This window comes from Trichechus manatus, unplaced genomic scaffold (assembly GCF_000243295.1).
Source record: "Trichechus manatus latirostris isolate Lorelei unplaced genomic scaffold, TriManLat1.0 scaffold00176, whole genome shotgun sequence".
NCBI lineage: Eukaryota > Metazoa > Chordata > Mammalia > Sirenia > Trichechidae > Trichechus > Trichechus manatus.
The window spans coordinates 3,140,179-3,165,402 of record NW_004444112.1 but is presented as its reverse complement, the minus strand read 5'-3'; the positions used below and the strand labels follow the sequence as shown (position 1 = coordinate 3,165,402).

Sequence of the window (25,224 nt, the reverse complement as noted above, 5' to 3'; positions counted from 1 at the left end):
TGAACTCTGGAGCGAAACTGAATCCCAGCTCTACTGCTTATTACCTGTGTGTCCTTGGGTGGGTTCCTTAACATCTCTATCTCCCCATTTGTAAAGCTGGGATAATAATAGTACCTATCTCATAGAGTTAAGGGGATTGAATGAGTTAATATTTGTGAAGCATTTAAAACAATGCCTGGCACATGTTAAGTGTTATATATGTTTGTACAACTCAAACAAAAACTTAACTTGGTTAATTTCTCCATGGGCCTTTCCAGTCCTTACTCATGCACACTTTTTAGATTTGTTATAGTAGATATGTATATACAGTTATGTCTTTTTCATTTCTTCATGTGAAGTAGTGGTCATAATTGTAATTTATAGTGACTGTCTAAAACAAATTACAAACTAATCACCCAACAAGATAGGTATGAACAAACAATGGACACTAATACTCCAGGTTAAGTATCACTTTTTGTTCCAACAATAGTCTTCTACACTTCTAGGCAATAACCTTTCCACCATTAGTAATCCCACTTACTAATCTTTTCCAAGATTAATCTTGATCAACAGTAAATACTTCAACTTTTTTTCATAAACTCAAATTTAGTACTCCATATTCTATACCTTAAAGGGAACCAACACCATCCTGTTATAATAGCAAAATCTGTATTTCTATAATTATGCACAAGTTGTTATTGCAAAGCTTTCCATCCAGTCCTCCAGTTTGATGCAAAACAGTGTATCCCCAGTTGAAACACTTTTCCTAAGATTTTTGCCTTAACAATGCACATTGATCCAGAAATAGCTGAGAGCTCTTTCTCAAAGTGCCTCATTTCCTACTGTCATATTCCTCAAGTATGGACTCCTGGTGGAAAATAAAGGGAGTTTTCTTTATTTGTTTAATAAGAGATGAAAACTGCTGAAAGCTTTCCCGTATTCTTTTCATTCACAGAGTTTCTTCTATGAAGCTATTTCCTGGTGACTAATAAAGGGAGAACTCTTAATAAATTCTTATTGAAAAAAATTCCCCTCTTGACTATATTTATAGGTTTTTTCCCCCCAATATGTTATCAAAGGTAGAATAAAAGAAAAATCTCCCATCAATTCAATTCACAGACTTTCTCTTCATTATGATTTCTCTGGTGTTGAATTAGGGCTGAGTGACCATTAAAGGCTTTTCCACATTCATTGCATATAAAGCGTTTCTCTCCACTATGCATTCTCTGATGGATAATAAGGGAAGAATTCTTACAGAAAGCTTTCTCACAATGATTACATTTGTATGGTTTTTCTCCAGTATGGTTTCTCAGATGCACAATAAGTGAAGAACTCTCATTGAATGCTTTCCCACATTCGTTACACCTGTATGGTTTTTCGCCAGTATGAGTTCTCCGGTGTGCAATAAGATGAGAGCTACAGTTAAAGGATCTTTCGCATTGATTACATTTATAGGGTTTCTCGCCAGTGTGAATTCTCCGATGAGCAACAAGGTGACAGCTCTGACTGAAGGATTTTCCACATTTATTGCACTCATAGGGCTTCTCTCCAGTATGTGTCCTTTGATGCCTAACAAGGTGAGCCATCTGGCTGCAGCATTTTCCACATTTATTACATTCATAGGGCTTAATTCCAGAATGAATGATCTCATGTTTTGTGAGGGCTGAGCGTTCTCTGAATGCTTTGCCACATTGCTGGCAGTTATAGGGTTTCTCCCCTGTATGAGTTCTCTGATGGGCAATAAGATGTGAGCTCCAGCTGAAGGATTTCCCACATTCGGTACATTTATATGGTTTTGCTCCAGAATGAGTTCTTTCATGTTTACTAAGGGCAGAGTAATCTCTAAAAGCTTTTTCACATTCATCACATTTAAAGGGCTTCTCTCCAGTATGCATTCTCATATGGGCAATAAGATGGGAGCTCCAGCTGAAAGACTTCCCACATTCAGTACATTCAAAAGGCTTTTCTCCAGTATGAGTTCTCTGATGTCCAATAAGATGAGAGTTCCAGTTGAAAGATTTCCCACATTCATTACAAACATAAGGTTTCTCTCCCGTATGAATTCTCTTATGTACAATAAGATGAGAATTCCAGGTAAAGGCTTTTCCGCATTTATTACATTCATACGGTTTTATTCCAGTGTGAGTTCGTTCATGTTTAGTAAGGGCTGAACGATTCCTAAACACTTTTCCACATTTATCACATTCATAGGGTTTCTCTCCAGTACAAGTTTTCTTATGTTGGATAAGATAAGAGCTCCAGATGAAAGATGTCCCACATTCATTATATTCATATGGTTTCTCTGCAGTGTAAGTACTTGTATGTTGAGTAAGGAATGAGTCATACCCAAAGACTTTCTCCCATTCATTGTATTTATATGCTTTCTCTACTGTATCAATTTTTTGATGTTCCATAATGGATGAGAAGTAAAAGATATTCTCATACTCTTTATAGTCATACTGGTTTTCTCCAATATGGAATCTTGGATGTTCATTAAATGATGGGCTCTGATTAAAGATTTGATGACATTCCTTATATTCATAGAGTTTCTCTCCTGTATGAATTCTCTTATGATCACCAAAATGTATTATTTGATTGTAAGATTTAACAGCATCAGTACATTTGAAAAGATTATCTCCAGTTTGCATTCTTGCAGGATGAATAGGTTGAATGGATTGGTAGAAGGCTTTCCCAAAATCATTATTTTCACAGGTAATTTTATCTGCATACATTATGGCTGAATTATATCTCCAACTTTCAGCAAGTGTATCAGGTTTATAGATATGTTCTATTTGTGAAACTCTCTGAGATGGAACAATGTTTAAGTTCTGGCTACAGTCTGACTCAAGTTCATAGAATTCAGAGCCTCTTTGTGACAGTACTTGCTTTTGCATGAAGACCATTTGCCTCACAGCTCTACTCTGATTCATGTGGTACATTTTTAATTGATCTTCACACCCCAAGACATCGACCCTGGGGAACCAAGGATCATCCCAAATGTATCTTTCCAAATTCATGCCATGGGTCTGTTCTTCCTCAAAAACACTCTGTGTTGGGATCAAAGCTTTCCTTTCAATACTTCTTATCCATTCTGAAATAAACAAGAATAATAGCTTTTAAAAAATCCATGAGAACATAGAGAAATAAATTCTAAGAAAAGAGTAGGAATGGTGAGATTTACTGTCCATAATAACAAAGGGGCAAGTATTAATTTGTTTTCAAATACAAACTTGTAACCCAGGGAAAGATCATAAAAGGGAAGAGGAGAGTGGTGAATAGGGAATAAAAGTATCTAACCAGGATAGAAAGTGTGTAATGAAAACTAATAAAACCCATTTAGGAGTATATCCCATGAAAAGGAAGCCAGAATAAGGGTGTTCAGGAGATAACTCAGCTTGCCTGAGCTGCTCAAACACTGCATATTCCCAAGCAGACCTATTTCAGGACTTGCACTTGGTAAGCTCCTGGGAACTGAAGTCTTGGAATGTTCTAACAGATAAAAGTGTTTTGCATGCTCAAGGATTTGAAGCACACTGTACTAATTTCTTTTGATAGTTTACATAAACAATGTCATTTATGGTGAACACCTGACTTACTTCTGATAGTCTGGAGCTAAGGTGACTAAAGTCAGTCACACAGGCACGTGTGCCTTCCTGACTGACTCCTAGGCTCAGGTGAGCTTCCCTGGTAGACGACACTACACATCTATTGTCACAACTCGTTGCTAGAGGAATTAAGTGTGCCCTATGTGACGCCACTGGGAGAGAACTCTTGGAAACACGCACCTGGTTTCCTCTGAAACTAGACCCATGTGCTTTTTCCCTTTGTTAATGTTACTTGTATACTTTCATTGTAATAAACTGTAACTGTGGCTATAGCAACTTTTAAGTCTTGTGAGTTCTTCTAGGAAATCACCAAACCTGGGGGTGGTCTTGGGGACTCCCGATACAAAGATAACACTGAATGTCATTAAGGTAAAAAAGGCCGCTGGGTGGTAAAAATGGTTAAGCACTTGGCTACTAGACAGAAGGTTAGTGGTTCAAACCTACCCAGAGGCACCTCAGAAGACAGGCCTGGCACTCTGCTTCTGAAAGGATACAGCCTTAAAAACCCTATGGAGCACAGTTCTACTCTGCAAACTTCAAGTTGCCATGAGTTGGAACTGACTTGATGGCAACTAACAACAACAACAAGGTTAAAAAAAAAACAACTGGTTTAACAAAACGTAGGTGAACACACAGGCCTTTGGCAACCAGTGTTTAAATTATTAAATAAGATCTTAATTCACTTCTACGTAATAATATTCTTACTGTTCCCATATCTTGACACCACATTCACCTACCAAAAAAAGGAAGGGGTGGTGTAAAGAGAAAGTATACCAAGCCAGGCTTCAAACCAAGGTGTTATCTATGAAAGTACATGATTCCATAGAATCTAATCAATGATGGAAAATTCATCAACCCAAAGGACAAATATATTTTAAAGACCCCCCTAAAGTTACAGTTCTTCTAATCATTACCAAAAAAAAAAAAAATCTTAGGACAATGACACAAGAAATAGACTTGAAACAGAGCATACTGTGATGAAACAGACACAGGAGTGGCAGTCTAGTAATCAGTATTTAAATAACGGCTCAGTCACTATCCTTACAGTACTTTTCTGATGATTAAATGAAATTATGAATCCAGTGAAATGTCTGTCAAATGGCAGACTTTCAATATCTGGGAGCTACCATCATCGCTGTTGAAGTATCAGTCCTTCAACAACTGAAGGAGTCTGTATTCGTTTCCTATTGTTGTAACAAATTACCACCAACTTTGTGGCATAAAACAATACAAATTTATTATCTTCCGGTTCTGAAGTCAGAAGTTCAAAACTGCCTTTACTGGGCTAAGCGAAGGGCCATCAGCATGGCCACAACCCCTTTGGAAGCTCCAGGGGAGAATCTATTTCCTTGCCTTTTTCAGCTTCTCGCGGCCACCTGCATCCCTTGGCTTGTGGCCCCTTCCTTTATCTTCAAACAGCATCACTTCTCTTCTGTTTCTGTTGTCACATCTTCTCTCTGTATGTCTAACCCTCCTCTCTCTTTATAGGAACCACTGTGATGACACTGGGCCCACCTGGATAATCCCGGATACTCTCCCCATCTCAAGATCCTTAATCACTTTTTAAAAGTCCCCTTTCCCAAGAAGGTACCATATTCACAGATTCTGGGGATTAGAATGCAGACATCTTTGGGGGCATACACAAATGGGAGAAGACAGGTAACACATGAAACTCACCAAGGAACTGAGAAATTCCGGGGCTACAGAAGCTGGGAAAGACAAGGATCTTGCCCCACAGCCAAAAGAGTGACAGTGTTTCCCTATAGCTGGTGTCCTGAATTCAGACTTCCAGCCTCCTGAACTGTGAGAAAATAAATTTCTGCCCTTTAAGGCCACCCACTGCTGTATTTCTGTTACAGCAGCACTAGGAGACTAAGAGAGCCATCTCAGAGAAAGGGACAGCAGAGAATATGAGAGGCATCGGGAAGCAGACGGTAAGGGGAAGAACTACAGCCTAGGGGAAAGCTACCTTACCAATAAGGTGGGGTGTCTTTCCTCTGAATCAACAAGAAGTCAATACAGGAAGGGAGAGAGATGCAGAGGGAATTTTGAATGTATCTGAGGAAGATAACTCCTCACACCCTTGTCCTGTTTCTCAAATGAGGGCTTAGAGGAAAGTTCCTTGCCCACACTTGGGGCCATGGCCTGCTCTCACCTGAACAAGTGCTTTGAGGGTATCCTCTCTCCACAGTCCATGGTTCTTCTCCTTGCTCCAACAGGGAAATGACCTTGGGCTTGGTGATCTCATTCCCTACACATGCAGGAAAAACACGGGACTTGTGTAACATTGCCTCAAGGCAGCGGAAGAAAGCTTCCTTTACCTACTCTTCCACTGTGACTTTTCACTTGGACAGAAGCAGCACAGTCCCTCCCATATCAGGCTTCATAAACATTAGAAATTTCACGCCCAAACCCCAGTGCCCAAGACCACTTCAGCCCTCCAGAGTTCCCCATAGGCTTTTAACCATGGAGGAGCTGAAAGCATTGCAATGGGAACAGCCTCCTTTACGTGGGCAACACCTGACTTACCCAGAGACAGGAGGTGCCCGAAGGTCTCCAGCATCACATCACGGTACAGGGTCCTCTGAACAGGGTCCAGCTTCCCCCACTCCTCTTGGGAGAAGTCCACAGCCACATCCTTGAAGGTCACTGGTTCCTAAAAGGACACAATGTTCCTCCTCAACCTGGGGCCACCCCCTCCAGTGTTTACTAGGGGTGGAGTGAGGCACACAGGAAAGAGAAAGGACACTGGCTATAGAGTAACTACCCTGGCTATGCTCAAGATTCTCACCGACACAGGTCAGGTTTCATTAGGAGCCACCCAGGACCTCCTGTTTGGTATGCACGCTTAGGGAATTAACCCATTCTCACTGCTGTTGAGTCGATTCCAACTCATAGCAACCCTATAGGACAGAGTAAAACTACCCCATAGGGTTTCCAAGGCTATAATCTTTATGGGAACAAACTGCCAGATCTTTCTCCCATGGAGTGGCTGGTGGGTTCAAACCACCGACCTTTCTGTTAGCAGCTGAGCACTTAGCCACTGCACCACCAAGGCTCCCTTAGGGAATCAGGTACCTACAACAACCACTGTGAAGATGAGCAGGTCTCTCCAAAGACTCTTGCCCAACTCATATAATACCTAGTATGGACAGAACTCCCACTGGAGAAATAACCCTTCCTCTGCTGGATACCCAGACAATTGGTAAAGCATACAAGTCCCTGGGTGGTGCAAAGAGTTAAGTACTCGACTACTAACCGAAAGGATGGTGGTTCAAATCCACCCAGAGGCACCTCAGAGGGCACGGTGATCTGCTTCTGAAAGGTCACAGCCTTGAAAACCCTATGGAGCTGTTGTACTCTGCAACACATGGAGCTGCCATGAATTGGAATTGACTGCATGGCAACAACAACAACAAAGTCTTGGACCTTGGTGAAAGCAGTTGTACAGCCCTGAGGCTGGCTAGAGGCCCTGGTGCCGGAGTCTTTGCTCTTCAACATGTGGATCTAGAGCCTGGAAGGATGACTTGAATACTGATGGGCTGTCTTCCTAGCCAGAGATGGAAAGATTCCATTCCAAGAGCTGGAGCTAAAGGCAAGATGAGACAGCACAAGAGCAGCTCGGGTCCGGGAGAATCAGTTACAGTTGCTCTCAGAAGCACTTGAGTTCAAACAGCCCAAACCAAAGTTGTTAGGAAGAACCAGGAATATTCTACTAGGGTACTAGAAGGGAAGATGGATTATAGTGTAAGTTTCATTTTTGCAATGAATGTGCAACTCACCGGAGCCCTGGTGGCGCAGTGGTTAACAACTCAGCTGCTAACCAAAAGGTCAGCAGTTTGAACTCCCCAGCCACTCCTTGGAAACCTTATGAGGCAGTTCTACTCTTTTCTACAGGGTTGCTATGAGTCGGAATCGACTCGACAGCAATGGGGTTTTCAGGGTGCCCCTCACTATCCTACTAAGCAATCAGTATGAGCCTCAACTACCTAGGCATTACAGGATGGGGAGGGGCAGGTGCTTTTCCTCATGGTGGGGGTGAGCTGTGTGGCATGACATAAACCCTGCAGCTCACTTTTAAGTGCATGTAGCCTTGTGCCACACCCCAGTCCTCCCCTCAGTCTAGAAACTGCTTTCTGGTTTACCTCAGTGTCAGTGCAGAATCAATACCCTGAATATTGCGCCTATTAAGTGCATGCTTTCCACTGCTCTGCTGAGAGGGCCCTTTTGCCCTCCCCTCCCAGCCTGTCTCGTCACTTCTACCCACACAAGGGCTCTCCCATGGGCGGGCTCCTTTTCTGTCCCTGCTGGTCCTGGTTTATAAACTGAGCTCATCATCTCATCTAGGTCAACACAAAGCCCATACTGCTGGGTCTTCAAGGAGCCCTGGTACTGCAATGGTTAAGTGCTCAGCTGCTAACCAAAAGGTTGGTGATTTGAACTCACTCAGCAACTCTGCGGGAGAAAGAACTGGAAATTTGCTCCTGTAAAGATTACAGCCTAGAAAACCCTATGGAGCAGTTCTACTCTGTCATATGGGGTTGCCATCAGTTGGAATTGACTCAATGGCACCCAACAATTTGTCTCTTATGTAATTAAAATGCATCCTCGGACAGACTCTCTGCAGAATAAAAGTCATATGGGTAAGGCTTTGCATCCTCTGGTGAAAATAACCAATATCCTGAAAGAGCCTGTGACATGAGTGTTATCTGTGTTTGCACTAGTAACTATGTCATTCATTTACTCAACAAATACTGAGGGTCTGCCTTGTGCCAAAGTCCATGGAGTGGTACAAATGGTTTGTGCTTGGCTGCTAATCTAAAGGTTGGCAGTTCGAACCCACCCATCAGCTCTGCAGAAGAAAAGACCTGGCGATCTGCTTCCATAAAGATTGCAGCCTTGGAAACCCTATGGGGCAGTTCTACTCTGTCACATGCGGTCGCTATGAGTCGGAATTGACTCAGTGGCACACAACAATAGCTGGGTCTTCGATGTATCAGGTTTTACTCCATCAGTCCAAACTGCTCCCCTCCCACCTTTACAGGAAGATCGGAATAAAAGGTAGAACTGATTCAGCTCCACTGATTCCCTTACCCAAGAATCAACTCTGCTGATAACTGACAAGCTAAGCCTACTGGAGCCCAGGGGAAGACGAGCCATCCTCTCGTCCAAGGTTAAACCTCCCGTCTCTATATCCCACCTCCTCAGAGAGCACGTGTGATCAGAAGTCATCTCTCTCCTGTATCTTCCCACCCTCTCTTTCTCAACAGCCTATATAAACGTCCCCGTTTCTCCTGTACCCACGTCAGGGGTCCAGATGCTCCTAACAGTCAAGCTCCTTTGAGGTAGAGTCCACCCACACTCTCTCTCTTTCCTCGTCTTCCAGCCTTCACCCAGCTGCAGTGACTTCTCCACCCTCATTACCCCTGTATTTCTGTTTCTCAATATTCGAGTAATTATATTCATCATTTTTTGATGATCTATATATACTGAAGCATTTTGGGACAATGAGCATGCATTAATTATGATTCTCATATTCTCCAGGTTCTCACCAAGATTGCTGGTGCCTGGTGTTTGCTAAGCCCGAGGTCAATATCCGTCTTCCCCTTCTTTGACCTTCTGCAGCATTTAAAACTGCTGACCACACCTCCCCTCTGTGAAACCCTACCCAGCCTTGGAATCATCGCTGCCAATGTCTTGGTTCACCTCTTACAGAACTGCCCTCACCTCAAACTTCTTCATGGCTGTTGCTACTACACATTTTGGTAATATAAACTTTTAATTTCAGTGTAACCTAAGGGTAGACAAGAACACAAAGCCTAAGTCTGCACACAACTTGAAGCATTTAAATATTACACCCATGGAACCAGCTGGGAGACTGTGTTTACTTGCCAGAGTGCTTCTGGCCCTGTGTTCCTCTCATGCTACTTAACCTTACCCCAGGGAGTGGCTTCAAAGTTCACCTAACACTAACAAGGCCCAAACCCACACCCTGGCTTTTCTGTCAAGCTGGTGAACTGGGCCACAAATTCATCTCCCACTGTTCCTAAGACATCAGTGGAATAACCATGTTGTTGTTTGGTGCCACCAAGTCGACTCCAACTCATGGCAACCCCATATGACAAACTAAAACTGCTCCATAGGGTTTTCATGGCTGTGATGTTTTGGAAGCAGATCGCCAGGCCTGTCTTCCAAGGTGCCTCTGGGTGGGTTTGAACCACTAACCTCTCAGCTAGTAGTCAAGTGCTTAACTGTTTGCTCTACCCAAGGACTCGTAGAATATCCATATACACATTTAAAAGGGAATAGATAGAAGAATCACATCTAATAGATGGCAAAAAAACCAAAAACCCACTGCCATGAAGTTGATTTGGAGTCATAGCAACCCTACATAACAGAGCAGAACTCCCCCATAGGATTTGTAGGGCTGTAAATCTCTACAGAAGCAGACTGCCACATTTTTCTCCCATGCAGCAGCTGATGGGTTGAACTGCTGACCTTTCCGTTAGCAGCCAAGTGCTTTAACCACTGTGCCACCAAGGCTCCTCTCTAATAGATGCAGAAGAAATGAAATCATTAGAGAGTAATTCTGCAACCCCTCACACTCTAACAGGCATTGGCAGTCAATGGCTGCTAAACCACAGGTGAAAGGCAGACAGGGAACTTTATAACGGAAGAATCAGGCTGACAAGACCTGCAACTGCTAACGCATCTTATGATCTAAAAACAGGACAACCAGACACCATGTGCCTTCTGATGTAAGGCAGTACAAAGGACCCAGTACTACCTATGACGCTCTCCTGCCAAAATATCAAACCTGAATCTAATCAGTGCCCCACCCCCCACCCAAGTTACAGAAGATAAGGGGAATGGAGGAATTTATTCAATGACCTCACAGCAGTAAAATGAGGCAGACGCACAAGACAAATGGCCTAGTTTCTTCAGCATATGAAGCACATGCCACACGCAGGCCTTGTCTGAATCCTGATTTTGGACAAGCCAACTGTAAAAAGGCATTTTGGGGACAATCACAGAAAATTGAACATGGACTGTGTATTATGTGATATTAAGAAATTACTGTTAGACTTCCAAGCAACAAGACGCTATAGTCAGAAGCACCACGCCATCCCTCCACAGCAAAGATCAGAAACACTAAGTCAAACAGAGTCACACGTCAATCCTGAAACACTAAGCATCAAATGAAAAGATTAAAAACTAAGCCAAGCACCAAATGGAATAAACTGACGGAGAACAGAGAGCAAGGAGAGATACATGCAGAGGTCCCCTATCAGCTACCGCAGCGTGGATCCGCCATCTTGGACTCCTATCAGCGAGCAGCTAACAGGGGGTATGAGAAAGCAGCTTCATGGAGCTTCCAGCAGGAGACAAAACAACCAGTTACCAGCGATACAAGCTTTCCCACTCTCCACCCTTCTTCACCCCCACATAGCCTCCTCTGCTTCCTGCAGCCAGTCTCTTGGCCGCGAAGCACCAGCTTCACCCCGGTGTCGCTTGGATTCCACCCACCTGCACTGGCCGGCTCCCTGAGTGCCTTTTGTTGGCTGCTGGTGTTGCTTTTTTCTGCTTCTTTAGATTTCTTCCTTACCTCTTACCACCTCCCCCTCCTTTCTCTCAAACAACTGGCTCTATGCGCCATCTTTTCTTCTTCCTGAAAGGCTGTGAAACACTGCTCAACTGTGAAACTGCTTCCCGGCCCGTGCCGCGACACTGGTGGGACACCTGGGGCTCTTTTGTTTGTTTGCTCTGATTTGTTCTGTTTTGATTTGTTTGTTTGTTTTGTTTTTCTTTTCTCGGCTTGGGAACCCCTTCTAGCCAGGCAATACCATGCAGCTTGGAAGCTACTCCCTTACTCTGCACAGACACACATGGACATCCTTGTGGGCATTTCTTTTTTCTTTTTTTGGTTTATTTTTTGTTTGTTTTGTTTTCTTCTCTCTCATTCCCTTCTTGTCTTTCTTCATCTCCAGTTGCTCGATTTATACATTTTTTTCTTTTACCCTTTTTCTTTTTTTCATTGTTGTTTTTCCCCATTTCTCAGTCTCTCATCACTCCAATAACAGCTCCCTTAGCACTCTTTTTTGTTTGTGTGTATGTTTTTGGATCCTGTTCCTCTCTCCTCTCTCTCATCTTTCCCATACCAATATTAGCTCCACACATCACAATCTATCCCTCCTTCCTGCCTACCTGCACCATGCACTGAACACCACACTCCCAAGCAGCACAGGCACGGCCTACTGAAACCTGCCCTGCACTGATTCCTGGTCCGCACTGTCAGCCCTGGTGCGTGCCACAAACAACCCATCCTAGCAACTCTCCTTCAGCTGGACCTGCCCTGCTGTACCATATCTGAGTGACTGACCCTGCCAATTGGAGAAGGAGGTGAAAAGTATCGTGCCCAGATGAGCAAACAACATAGAACACAAGCCCTCCTGCTGAGACATAACCAAATAAAAAAGCATGACGAAACAAATCTACAATCAATAAATGAGGAAAAAAACTACGGAATGCCCTGAAGACAGCAGACAATATCAAAACATTTACAAAAAACAGGACGGGATGGTTACAGTAGGCATCCAAAATAAAACACCAGATGACTTTCCAGTAGAAAAAAAGGCACTAGACCTAATTGATAGGGAATTCAAATCTCTAATATCAGAATTATCCAAGAGTTGAAGCAAAAAGCAGACAAAAGTGAGGAAAAAATAGACAAATTCATGGAAAAGACAGACATATTCATGGAAAATATAGACAAAAAATGGAACAATTCAAGAAAATAATACTGGAACAAAATGCTAAAATAAATTCACAACTAGAAATCATATAAAAACAGCCATTAGAAATCCAAAAGATAAACAACAAGATTTCAGAAATGGACAGTGTCATAAAAGGGCTGAGGAGCAGGTTTGAAATGATGGAAGACAGGATCAGCAAAACTGAAAGACAAACTGCTGGATACAACTCTGTTTCACGAAAACTCAGAAAAAAGAACGAAAAAAATGAGGAAACCCTGAGAATTATGTGGGATACAATCAAAAGCAAAAATATGCGAGTGATTGGAGTTCCAGAACAGGGAGAGAAAAAAGAAAACACAGAGACGATCACTGAAGAATTGCTGACAGAAAACTTCCCCAATATCATGAAAGATGAAAAGATGACCATCCAAGAAGCTCAATGAACCCCATATAGGACAGACCCCAAAAGAAAATCACCAAGGCATATCATAATCACACTCGTGAAAACCAATGACAAAGAATCCTGAGAGAAGCTCGAGAAAAAACAAAAAGTCACATACAGAGGAGAAACAATAAGACTAAGCTTGGATTATTCATCAGAAACCATGTAGGCAAGAAGGCAATGGGATGACATATATTAAACCTTGAAAGAAAAAAATTGCCAGCCAAGAACAATATATCCTGCAAAACTCTTGTTCAAATATGATGGTGAAATTAGGTCATTTCCAGATAAACAGAAATTAAGGGACTAGGTAAAAACCAAACCAAACTTACAAGACTTATTAACAGGAGTTCTTCGATCTGAGAACAGACATCACACCATAGGCTGAATACAGGACACAGGATTCTACTAGCCAGATACCAACCTAGGAAATGAACTCTGAAGGACTATGCAAAACCAAAGAATTACAACAGGGAACCAATGAGGTTAATCTGTAAATGACAACAGCATCAGAACAATAAAAGAGGGAAATGGTGTAGATATAGAACCTTCTAACGGAGAGGAAGGCAAGGTGATACCAAGTAATAATAGAATGGTTCAAATCTAGGAAGATAAGGGTAAATTTCAAGGTAACCACAAAAAAAGTTAACAAATCTACTTATCAAAATAAAGAAGAAAAACATAAAGTCTCAGTAAAAACAAAACCTATAAAAACAAAAGAAATGAAAAAAAAATCCACAAACAAAAGGAACTCAGCACAGGAGAGTAACAGGAACAAAGAAAACGTCAGCACCCCCAAAAAAAAAGCACTACAAAATGCAATCCCACTCCTAGGAATATATTTTAAAGAAATAAAAGCCATCACACGAATAGACATATGCACACCCATATTCATTGCAGCACTGTTCACAATAGCAAAAAGATGGAAACAACCTGGATGCCCATCAATAGATGAATGGATAAACTATGGTACATACACACAATGGAGTATTATGCGAAGACAGAGAACAATGATGAATCCGTGAAGCATATCGTAACATGGATGAAACTACAAGACATAATGCTGAGTGAAATAATCACAAAAGGACAAATATTGTATGAGACCTCTACTGTAAAAACTCATGGAAAAGTTTACACACAAAAAAAAACAATTTTTATTGGTTATGAGGGATGGGAGGGGTGGGGGGAAAATACTAAACAAGTAGTAACTTTGGTGAAGGGTAAGACAGTACACAATACTGGGGAAGCCAGCACAACTTGTACAAGGAAAGGTCATGGAAGCTCCATAGACACTTCCAAACTCCCTGAGGGACTGAATTGCTGGGCGGAAGGCTGTGGGGACCATGGTCTTGGGGAATATCTAGCTCAACTGGCATAACACAGTTTATAAAGACAATGTTCTACATTCTACCTTTGTGAGTATCATCTGGGGTCTTACAACCCTGTGAGTAGTCATCTAAGATACTCCACTGGTCTCAACCCTTCGGGGGCAAGGAAGAATGAACAGAACAAGACATAAGGAAGAGATTAGTCTAAAGGAGTAATGGTCCACAGCTACGAAGGACTCCACCAGACTGAGTCCAGTACAGCTAGATGGTGCTCGGCTACCACCACTGACTGCTCTGACCGGGATCACAATAGAGGGTCCTGGACAGAGCTGGAAAAGGATGTAGAACAAAATTCTAACACAAGAAAAAAAGACCAGATTTACTGGCCTGACAGACTGGAGAAACCTCGAGAGTATGTCCCCCGGACACCCTTTTAGCTCAGTGGTGAAGTCACTCCCGAAGTTCACCGTTCAGCCAGGGATTGGACAGCCTCATAAAACAAAACGGGACTAATTAGGCACAGCAGTCCAGGGACAAGGACTAGAAAGCAGGAGGGGACAGGAAAGCTGGTGATAGGGAACCCAAAGTTGAGAAGGGACAGTGTTGGCAAGTTGTGGGGTTGTTAACCACTGTCATAGGGCAATATGTGTACTGTTTAATGAGAAACTATTTGTTCTGCAAACCTTCATCTAAGGTACAAAAAAAAAAACTTATCTATGTAAGATCAAATTGACAATAGCAACTCAAAAGGTTTGATGGGAAGCCTAGGGGGCAGTAAGTTGAAGATAATGGTGATGGAAAAATTTGGAAAAAGACAATGAGAATAGCAGCACAACTGGAAGAATATACTCGATGACACTGAATTGTACATGTAGAAACTTTTGAAATGGTGTAACTTTGGCTATATTTTCACCAAAAAAAAGTCCTCTGAAGTCGGGAAGGGAGAGTGTTGACATGTTGTGGGGTTGTTAACCAATGTCATAAAACAATACGTGTACTGTTTAATAAGAAACTATTCTGTAAACCTTCATCTAAAGTGCAATAAAAAAAATTTTTTTTAAATTACTGTTAATCTTGTTAGATGTGATAAAGGTATTGTGGGTATGTTATTAAAAACACTTAAACCTCTTAGTTATATATACAGAAGTACATGTGAAATTATATGAAATCTGTGATCTGCTTTAAAATACTCTAGTTTAAACAAAAAAATTATATAAGGGATAGATGAAAAGGCAGAAAGCTGAGAGGTGGAGGTTGCTGAAGCTGGTGAACATAGGGGTTGTGGGAGGGTGAATAGTGGCCCCTCAAAGATGTCCACATCCTAATCCCTGAAACCTGCGAACCCAGTGCCATCAAGTTAATTCTGACTCATAGCAACCCTATAAGACAGAGTAGAACTGCACAATAGGGTTTCCAAGGCTATAATCTTTATGGAAGCAGACTGTCACATTTTGCTCCCTCGGAGCAGCTGGTGGGTTTGAGCAGCCGACCTTTTGGGTAGCAGCTGAGCATTTAACCATTGTGCCACCAGGGCTCCTGTGAAACCTCTGTCACTTTATATTACAAAGGGATTTTACCGATGCCATTAAAGATCTTCAGATGTGATTTTCCTGAATTGTCCAGGTGGACCCAATGTCATCACACCGCCACCACCAACTGCTGTCTAGTTGACCACAACTCATAGCGACTCCAGGTGTCAGAGTAGAACTGTGCTCCACAGGGTTGTCAGTGGCTGATTTTTCAGAAGTAGATCGCCAGGGCTTTCTTCCAAGGTGACTCTGAATGGACTCGAACCTCCAACCTTTTGTTTACCAGACAAGTGTGTTCACTGTTTGCACCACCCAGGAATTTCTATGCAATGACAAGTGTTCTTGTAAGTGAGAGAGGGAGGCAGGAGGGCCAGAGTCAGAGAAGGAGCTTTGACAACAGAAGCAGAGGTTGGAATGATGTGCTTTGCAGATGGAGGAAGGGGCTGGGGAACGCAGGTGACCTCTGGAAACTGAAAAAGGCAAGGAAGTGGATTCTCCCCTGGAGCCTCCAGAAGGAACACAGCCCCACTCACCGATTTTATACTTCTGACCTCCAGAATGTTAAGAAAACAAATTCATGCTGTTCTAAGCCACTCCATTTGTGATAACTTGTTACAATGGCAACAGGGAACTAATATAGGTGTCATGTTCTACTTTTGTGTTTGTCGGGGAGACAGGCATTTAGAAAGACCAAACTCAGTGGCTGAGAGGACACGGAATCCAGGAAGCAGCTGCATTCAACTTTCAAAAGAGCTGTAATTCCTGTTCTTCGAGTCTCAGACTGGATGGGGGGCTTCAGGATAAAATGGACAGGATGCTACCAGAGAGCTCTCTGAGAGAACAGGAAAGAGCTCTCAGAATACACGGACTGGATAAAAGACAGAGCAGTCAGTTTAGGAGGGGCATCATCTAACAGAAGGCCCCAAATAGAGTTCTATGGTGGTGAGAATGACTGCCAGACCTCAACCCACTACCAACAACAAAAACAAAAGACAATGACTATGAAGAACTAGAAGACACAGTGGTCGGTTCAGGAGGCCCACCATCTAACAGAAATCAAAACCCACTGCCCTCGAGTCGATTTCGACTCATAGTGACACTGTAATAGAAAGCCCCAGAAAGAGAACATAAAGAAAAAGGACAGGAGGAAATGTTTTAAAAGATTTCTTTTAAAAGACTCAAAAAATACCAGTCGTTAATGAAGATGGACACGTTCGACAAAAACGTACTGAGAAACATTTGACCAATAAAAGACACCACAAAGTTAAGACAAGCCCTGGACTGGGAGAAGGTAATTCATAGATGGCAAAGAATCCGGATCCAACATGCATGTGAATGCCTACACTGCAGTAAGTCAGAGTCCACAGATATCTAAGGAACAGGAGAGAGTAGGGTGGAGGGGAGAGAAGAGAGAGAGAGAAATAGATGGCCAATAAACATATGGAAAGATGTTCACTTCCCTAACAATCAAGATGCAAATTAAAATAATGCAATACACCTCTTCAGTCTTAATATGAACGAAAACTAAAAGGCATAATGCCCAGTGTCAGCAAGGATGTAGGGAGATGGGAACTCTTGAGTGGAGAAGAGAACCAGCTTTGCCCCTTCAGAGAGCCATGGGGCAGCACTAGCAATATTGAAAATACACGCCTTAAGATCCAGCAAAACTATTTCTAGGAGTATGCCTAGAAAAACACTTATACATGTGCACAGATGATACATACAAAAATGTTCACGGAGCTTTGGCTGGAATAGAAAAAAATTGGAGTGGGAAAGTGGGACTAATAAGCTCATCCGTAAAAGGGATGAATACTTCTCTGATGAATACCACCTGGCAGTGCTAAGGGAATGAATGTGATCTACATTTGTCACCACAGATGGATCTCAAAGTTGACCGTGAATGAACAAAGAAAGCTGTAGAAAAGCTACATGTGAACAAGTTGTTTTTTAAAAAAATAGAATACTGTGTATCTAAATTATACCTGTATTATCTACATAAGAGTATAAAAATGGATTAGCTGCATCACCAAATCCACCAGAGCAGCTGTTCTGATGTGGGAAGAGAATACGAGTGGGGACTATTTTTAAAATGAAAGCAAAGCAAAATGTTAACAACTGTTAATTCCGAGTGATTGTGACAGTGTTTGCTTACTTTTTATACTTTTGAAATACGTCAAGATAAAAATTTAAATAAACATTTCTAGCATTGAGAAAACTATAGAGGCCTTAGGGACGGTAAGAGGGACACTGAATGCTCTCATCCTGGAATTGCAAAGGAAAATGCAAAACCGAAACGCTGCGAGACAAAGCGGCAGGAAGATGTGGTGGAGACAGGCAGTTAGTCTAATAACCATATGGACCAGTAGGAGCTCTCTGCAGCTGCTTAAAGAGGTAATGCAGGTTTCAGTGTGTAATCTGGTTTTTGGGTGATCAGTGTAGGGCCACCAAGGGCAGGGGATGCTCTTCCATTCCTCGGGCAGCCCTTACTAGCTGAACTCCCACTTTCCAACATCATCTGCTATGATGAATTGGAGATGTTCTTGTGCACATTCTTGAACATACTACTTTGCAGACGTGGAAGCATCATCTAGGCCTCCAGGAATACTTGATGGAATCTGCTAACACAGTGCAGGTTTACACCGTGTAAAGGGTTTGAGAGGGCAGGTCCCCTGGAAAGTCTCCCACAGGATCTTGCTCCCTCACTCCTGTCATCCTCCAGGGCTGACTCCTTCATGGAACCTGGGTTTCACTTCTGACAGGGGCCAGGGGCAGTTCAGATGGCCTCTATAAGGTAGTTACTTGTTACTTGTTAATATTTCCGTACAAGTTGTTTGCAGAGCAGAAAGAAAACATAACTAGACTGTGCACATCCCTAAGTACTACCAAGGATAGGTGGATAGTATTCCATACTGGTGTTTTATGTGCATAAGGATTATACAGAAACCCTGGGTAGAGTATTATAGAGTCAAGATATTTGGGGAGGCTAGCTGGGGTTTTTATATGGGCTGGGAACATTACTTCCCTATTCCCCAAAATAATGGATCTAAGCTCCCACTAGCTGAAAACTACCTAACATATTTTAAAGAATGGACAAGATTCAGATAGTGATGGATAGACAGTATTTGACATTTTCACATGCAAATATTTTATTTCAGTAAATGTTTAGCTTGGAGGTAACAGAGAGACACTCGGGGCTCTCATCTGTGTTACTGAAGGCCTAATTCAAAACTCTCATGATTCAAGTCTCGGTTTATCACAGGGAAAAATCCAAAGTGAGTGTGAGGAGGGGGCCAGGAGCAGGTTCTCAGAAATCACAACTCTTCAGACACTGGAGGGTGTTGTTACTTTAATTCTTTTTATTTTCTCAGCATTTATGTTCTCAGTGGTTAGTAGGGGATATTCATAGCGTTTTATTACTGCTAACTTCTGTTCCCAACTGACTCAGGGGACCATCTTTCAGCCTAGCCTAGCTTCTGTGAAGATTGTTAGAGGATCTAAAAATGATCATACAGTATAACAGCGGCAAACATCACAGCACCAAGTTCTGATGCCAGACAACCACCACCCTTATTATGTTCTGGCCCTTGTGCTTCCTGGGGACAACAGCTCTGCCACGAGGTGATGGTACATTTAAACTGCACGACACTTGTCAGCTTTAAAATGGTGGGGGGTTATTTTTATTAATCTTGGAGGGGATGCATAAAGTTAGGTAGAGACTTTATTAATATTTTTATATCCCAGTATTTCACATTTGCATGACTCATTATTTTAACATACAAATAAAATACCTAAAATGGTAATGAAACGATTTTTCTTCATCCTTCAGAGCTGGGTAATTACTCAATAGAGTAAATGTAAATCTGATGATGTAAATGTAAATTTGATGAATTAAGAAAAGTAGATTAAAATCTCTCTTAGAAATATGGAGGTAACCCTAAGAAACCTAACACAAAGTTAAAAGTGGCTGCCTCTCCGCCATAAAAAGGAAAACAGTACTAATACATGCTATGACATAGACGACCCTTGAAAACATTATGCTAAGTGAAGGAAGCCAGACGCAAAGGACCACATATTGTGAGATTCCTTTCATATGAAGTGTCAGAAGAGGTAAATCCATAGAGAAACAGATTAGTGGTTACCAGGGGCTGGAGGAAAGGGAATGGGGACGACTGCTTAATAGACATGGGGTTTCTTTTTGGGATGATGAAAATGTTCTGGAAAAAGATCATGGTGATGGTTGTATAATTCTGTGAATATCAAAAAAAAAACCACTGAATCGTGAACTTTAAATGGGTGAATTTTCAGGTGTGTGAATTAAATCTCAACAAAGCTGTTATAAAGAAGTTTTTTTTAAAAAAGGTGCCTTTCTCTGGGGAGGAAGACCTCCCCCCACCCCGCCCTTTTGACTTCCTCATACCTCTCAGGTCTTCCTCCCTCCCCCTGCCCCTAAGGCTCTGGGCAGCCTGAAACACAGACCTGCTTCTCACAGCCCCCTTCTCCCCACACCCCCTGCCAGAGGGAGCTTTCCAACTACTTTCCGGACCCTGGGCACTGGTCACCACCAGGATGGAGCCCAGCTCCAGAGCCAGCATTCAGGGCCGGCTGGGCTCCTCCCGACCTCTGCAACCTAAATGTGAGCTCAGCCTTTGTCAGGCACTGGTCATGCAATGCACACCGTGCCCCTCGAAACACGCCCCATGGTGCTACAGGAGGCCAGGCCCTCAGTCACCATAACTTGCCCACTCGCTGGCACTCCCCTTCAATTCCTGGCTCAATGCTTTGTCTCCAGCCAGCTTCCCCCTCCCACAGTGACATGTCCCCAACCTGCTCTGTGCCTCCATTGAACTCCAGACTCTACCCACCTCCCCAGGCACCGCAGATCCAGGGCTCAGGCTTCCCTTATGCATCTCGGGCTCCTATGTCCCTCGAGGCCACAGAGCTAAGCAAGCCTGGAACGGGATCTGGGAGCTGCTTAGCACAGGGGCTCCAACCCGTCCCTGCCCCTCACAGCACAGAGCTCACTGCACAGGCTCACCCCAGATCGGGCACTGAACACGGGAGTGAAGACAGAAGGGGGAAGGGGAGGGGGCTGCCCCTCATCCCCAGAAACAACCCTAAGGCACAGCAGGGGTGCAGGACCGTGACAGTTCTGCTTGACAGAGAGGTTTCAGGTCCTGGGAAACAATCACAGGAATTTCATGCTGCAGATGGAATTCTGATAAACTTTTGGCTGACTTCCTCACTGCCCCAAGTTTAGCTCTTATAAACAGAGAAACCACATTGACTGGGGAACCTGGACACCCACCCTTTGGGAACGGGAAGGAAGGCCCTTCACAAAAAAGCAGAAGCCCTATCTCACCTGGACCTGGTCTGTTGGGAGCCAGGCAGTCCTCCTCTCCTCCTCGGGGGTCCCCTCCACGGGCCAGGAAGAGTCTCGAGGATACAGAGCTGAGGGAAAAGGAGAGAAGTCACAGGGGCAGCTATTCCTGCTAGAAAGATACCCACGAGCTCTTCTTCCTGGGGGGAGGGGGGCATTCATAGAAGGACAATCGTCTCTCCCCCATAGGCAAGGGAAAAAACCACTTTCCTGTACTGAGGATAAAGGAAGGCGGTTCAGAGAAGGTAAAGAGTTTGTCTAAGCACCTGAGCCACTCACCACCCCACTACAGTGTAAGGCACCGTCTGAGAAGCAGGCCTGGGTCTCTGTAGTCTTTCCAGGCCTCGGCCCTATAGGGCCTCATGTTCATTCTCATGTGCCCTGCCCTGGAGACGTCACTTTCACTTTAACCCCCAGCAGAGCTTCTTGATCGCTCCTATTCCAACTCTGCTCCAAGACAGATCTCAACCAGACCCCTATGCCCTGAAGTCCTCACCTGGCTCCCTGATTCTGACCCCTGGCTGTAGCAGGTCACTGCTGGGAGAGGCCACACCACGGCAGGCAATGGGGATGCAGGATGTGGACTCAGCCCAAGAGGCCCACGGGCTGATGGCTGCCATCCCCCACGACTGGTCTGTAAGGGCACCTGCACAAGAGGATAGGTTTAAGACAAGGTAAGGAAAGACACCATGATACTACACCTAGTAACTAAAGGCAAGGAAATAGAAAACTAACGGGTATGACAAAGTTCCATAAACAAAACTGAGAGTATATTAAATAAATTCAATATAATAAAACTGTATTTATACCAGAAATGCACAGCTGGGTCACATAGCAATATAATATAGCTACAACGAAATGAAGAACAGAATCTTTAAATAGCTGAACAGGTACCTGATAAATGATAACATTCACTTAATTTTTTAAAATATAAGTAGTAAAACAGGACACTTTCTTACTGTCTTTAACAAGTCAATACCTAAAACCTCACTATATCTAACGTTGTTTTTGAATTACAAACAATGCTATAAAAATGAAATTTTAAAAAAGATAAAAAATATGGGAGTAGTAGAGAAAACATTCTGATTACACATTCTGATTGTTTTCTAAGAAATTTCACAAAGCAATAGATAATCTCTTAAGAAATGACACAACTTCTCAGGAGATTACTATAAAATATACACAAATTGTGCTTTCTTTTACATCAGTTTTCACCCTTCATCAGCAACTAAGACTTTTGATCCCCCTCAGTTCCAACATTGCAACAAGACAGACAGAACTTCCTCTTCCCCCAAAGCCCTCTAACCCTCCTCAGCTTTGACCCCTGGCAGAAGGAGAACACTGCTGACAGAGGCCCACCTCAGGGTCCTAGAAGACACAAGATGTGGACTCACCCCAGGAGGCCCATGGGTTGATGGCCGCCATCCACAGGATGCTTGCCCAGGAGGATGGGATTCAGGTGATACTAATCTAATGAGAAAAGTTAAAAATAATCAAGTTGTCCTTTCTTACAGAAGACTCAGTAAGGACAAAGAAGGAACTCCAACCACAGAAGCAACAAAACATGCCAAGGGAGCATTATAAGAAAATACAACTCACATGCCAAAAACATTACAGATTTCCTAGACAGAAATGCAGAGTGACTTGAATAAAATGAAAAAGAGCAAAATCTTGGAAGAGAGGGTGGAAATTTGTCAACTGCTCTCCAAGTTGATTTATAGGCTTAAGAGACACTTTTCAGCTGATCTGACAAAAATTATTGTAAATCCACCTGCACCCCTCATATAATGCTGAAGCAAATACAAAATGGAGTAATCACTGAGAAAAGTTTGGCAGTTCCTCAAAAGTTAAACACAGAGTACTCAGCAATTTCACTTGTGTGTGTGCATGTATAGAAACCTGTGAGAGCTGGGGGGTGCATGGGTGGGTGTGGGTGTGGGTGTTTGTGTGCACAGAAACCTGTGAGAGCCAGAACTTGACAGGACTGCCTTGTTTTTCCAGGTCTCAAAAGTTCTCCACCTTTGACAGGGTGCAGTCTTACCACTTTTCTATTGCTCATTTTACTGGAAAATATTCACGTTTTCCTTCTCTGACAGGTTTCCACCTTACACAGGTGCCAGCTTTCACAAGTTTTATCAGATATATCCAAGAAAACTGAAAACATATGTTCAAACAAAAACTTATACATGAACACTCATGGCAGAATTATTCACAAAAAGCCAAAAAGCGGAAACAACCTAAACATCCACCAGGTGATAAATACACAAAATGCAGTATATCTACACAACGGATTATTATTCAGTCAGAAAAAGGAATGAAGTACTGATGCATGCTACAACATAAATGAGCCTTGAAAACATTATGCTAAGTGAAAGATGCCAGACACAAAAGATAATATATTGTGTGAATTTGTTTATATGAAATGTCCAGACTAGGCAAATCCATAGAGCCATGAAGTAAACTAGTGATTGCCAGGGGCTGGGGCCAAGGGGGAACAGGGAGTGACTGCTTAATGGGTACCAGATTTCTCTCTGGAGTGACAGAAAATGTTCTGCATTAGAAACTAATGATGGTTGCACAAATACACTAAAATCTCTGAATTGTACACGCTAAAATGGTTGAAATTGTGAATTTTATGTTACATGAATGTTACCTTAAAAAAAAAAAAATCTACCTGCAAGACTTACCAGGTCCAAGCCTGAATCTACCGGCAAGACTTAACGGGTCCAAGCCTGACTGTCTCCTTCTGGAAGCCGAATATTCACCTCTCACTGGAAGCTACGGAAGCCACAGTACAGCACAAAAGGCGGAGACCGAGGAGTTAGAAAGCCGGGTGCACTGAGCCACAGAGCCCGGGGGTTTGTGCCAAAACCCAAAGGAGGCAAACTGTGTATTATTTTGCACGGCTGCTTGCAGCTTGACAAAATCCTCCGGTCACTACCTGGTTAACGTCACCAACTGCTGTTCCCAGCCCATGTTTGACGTCCGTCAGCACTTTATGTTAACGGGCTCGGATGAGAAACACCTGCTCGGAATGAAAGGTGGTTATGCTCGTTAATGGTCTGAAAGGCGTCCTCATCACCAGCTTATTAGACGCTCGGACATTTATTTTTTCCAGGGACCTCCCACCCCGGCCTCCCGAACCCGATTTCCTCCGCCATCCCGACGCAGACACAATGCTCGTAACAGCAAGCGGCCGGCCTTACCTGGTTCGCAGAGACCTGTCCCTCCGCGGCGTCGCTTCTCCGGGGTCGTTTGGCTTTTGTCCCACGCCGAGGTACGACCCAGTGTGCTCGGGTCTCCCGCGCGCGGCCTGAGGAACAAAGGCGCAAGGAGCCGATGACCCTGAACAAACGCCAGGCCCGGTGTGCGCGGCTCACTGGCGTCCGCCGTGCCCGGCGAAACCGCGAGTCCGGGGAAAGGGCGCGGGCAGGCAGCGGGAGGGTCTAAGGGCCGAAGGGGGCCGAGGGACACGGGTACTCGCCAGCAAGGGACAGGCGCAGGGGCGTTGCGACCTGTCCTTGCGCGGCGCCGGCCCGGACCGCAGACGCCCGCCTCTATGTGCCCGCTCTTGTGATCCTCCAAACCTTGGGTGGCGGCGGCTACCCCTTCGCGGGAGCAGCCGCCTCACCCGACCCGGGACAATGGCGACCGCTCCCCCAGAATCGACCAAGACACTTCGCGGAAGCTGCCGGAAGTTGTAGTTCCGGCAGGCGGCGCGCGCAGGCTCACTTCCTGTTTCAGCCGGAAGCGCCTCCATGGAAGGCACCCGGGACACAGGCTGGTTCGCCCTGAGTTCCCGGTCCCCGGCGCTGGGGACTGGCCCTAGGCGCTTGTGTCCGAGGCCGTGTGGAGGCGGGCGGTGCTGTCGGGGCCCCGGACCACACTTCCCCACCACCACTACCTGGGCTGATCTCAAAACCAAACCCATTGCATTGGGGTCGATTCTAACTCATAGCGACCCTATAGGACAGAGTAAAACTGTCCCAAAGGGTTTCAAGGAGGTGATGGTGGATTCCAACAGCCGACCTTTTGGTTAGCAGCCAAGCTCTTAGCCACTGCACCACAAGAGCCCCAATCCTTTAAAGATTACAGGCTAGAAAACCCTTTGGGGCAGTTCTACTGTCACATGGAGTCACTATGAGTCTGAATCAACTTGATGGCACCTAACTACAACAAGATTATAAGAAAAGGGCTGTTATTATATCCTT

At 43.8% G+C, this 25,224-nt stretch overlaps 1 protein-coding gene across 2 annotated transcripts in view; it reads right to left on the bottom strand.

Moving 5' to 3' along the window:
* Positions 1 to 24,651, bottom strand: part of LOC101342881 (uncharacterized) — a 25,417-nt gene extending 766 nt beyond the window's left edge. Inside the window, exons 1-6 of one of the 2 annotated variants that reach the window (XM_023741238.1) lie at positions 24,220 to 24,651; positions 23,701 to 24,038; positions 22,408 to 22,483; positions 21,510 to 21,659; positions 20,996 to 21,084; positions 18,940 to 19,883 (exon numbers count right to left, since the gene is read on the bottom strand). In XM_023741238.1, the coding sequence (XP_023597006.1) occupies positions 19,674 to 19,883; positions 20,996 to 21,084; positions 21,510 to 21,659; positions 22,408 to 22,438 (480 nt within the window). In that variant the 5' untranslated portion in view covers positions 22,439 to 22,483; positions 23,701 to 24,038; positions 24,220 to 24,651 and the 3' untranslated portion in view covers positions 18,940 to 19,673. Of the gene's footprint in view, positions 1 to 606; positions 3,071 to 5,739; positions 5,836 to 6,113; positions 19,884 to 20,995; positions 21,085 to 21,509; positions 21,660 to 22,407; positions 22,484 to 23,700; positions 24,039 to 24,219 lie in introns of those variants that run through there. The other variant, XR_002825689.1, reaches the window with a different exon arrangement.
* Between the last annotated feature and the right edge of the window lie 573 nt (positions 24,652 to 25,224).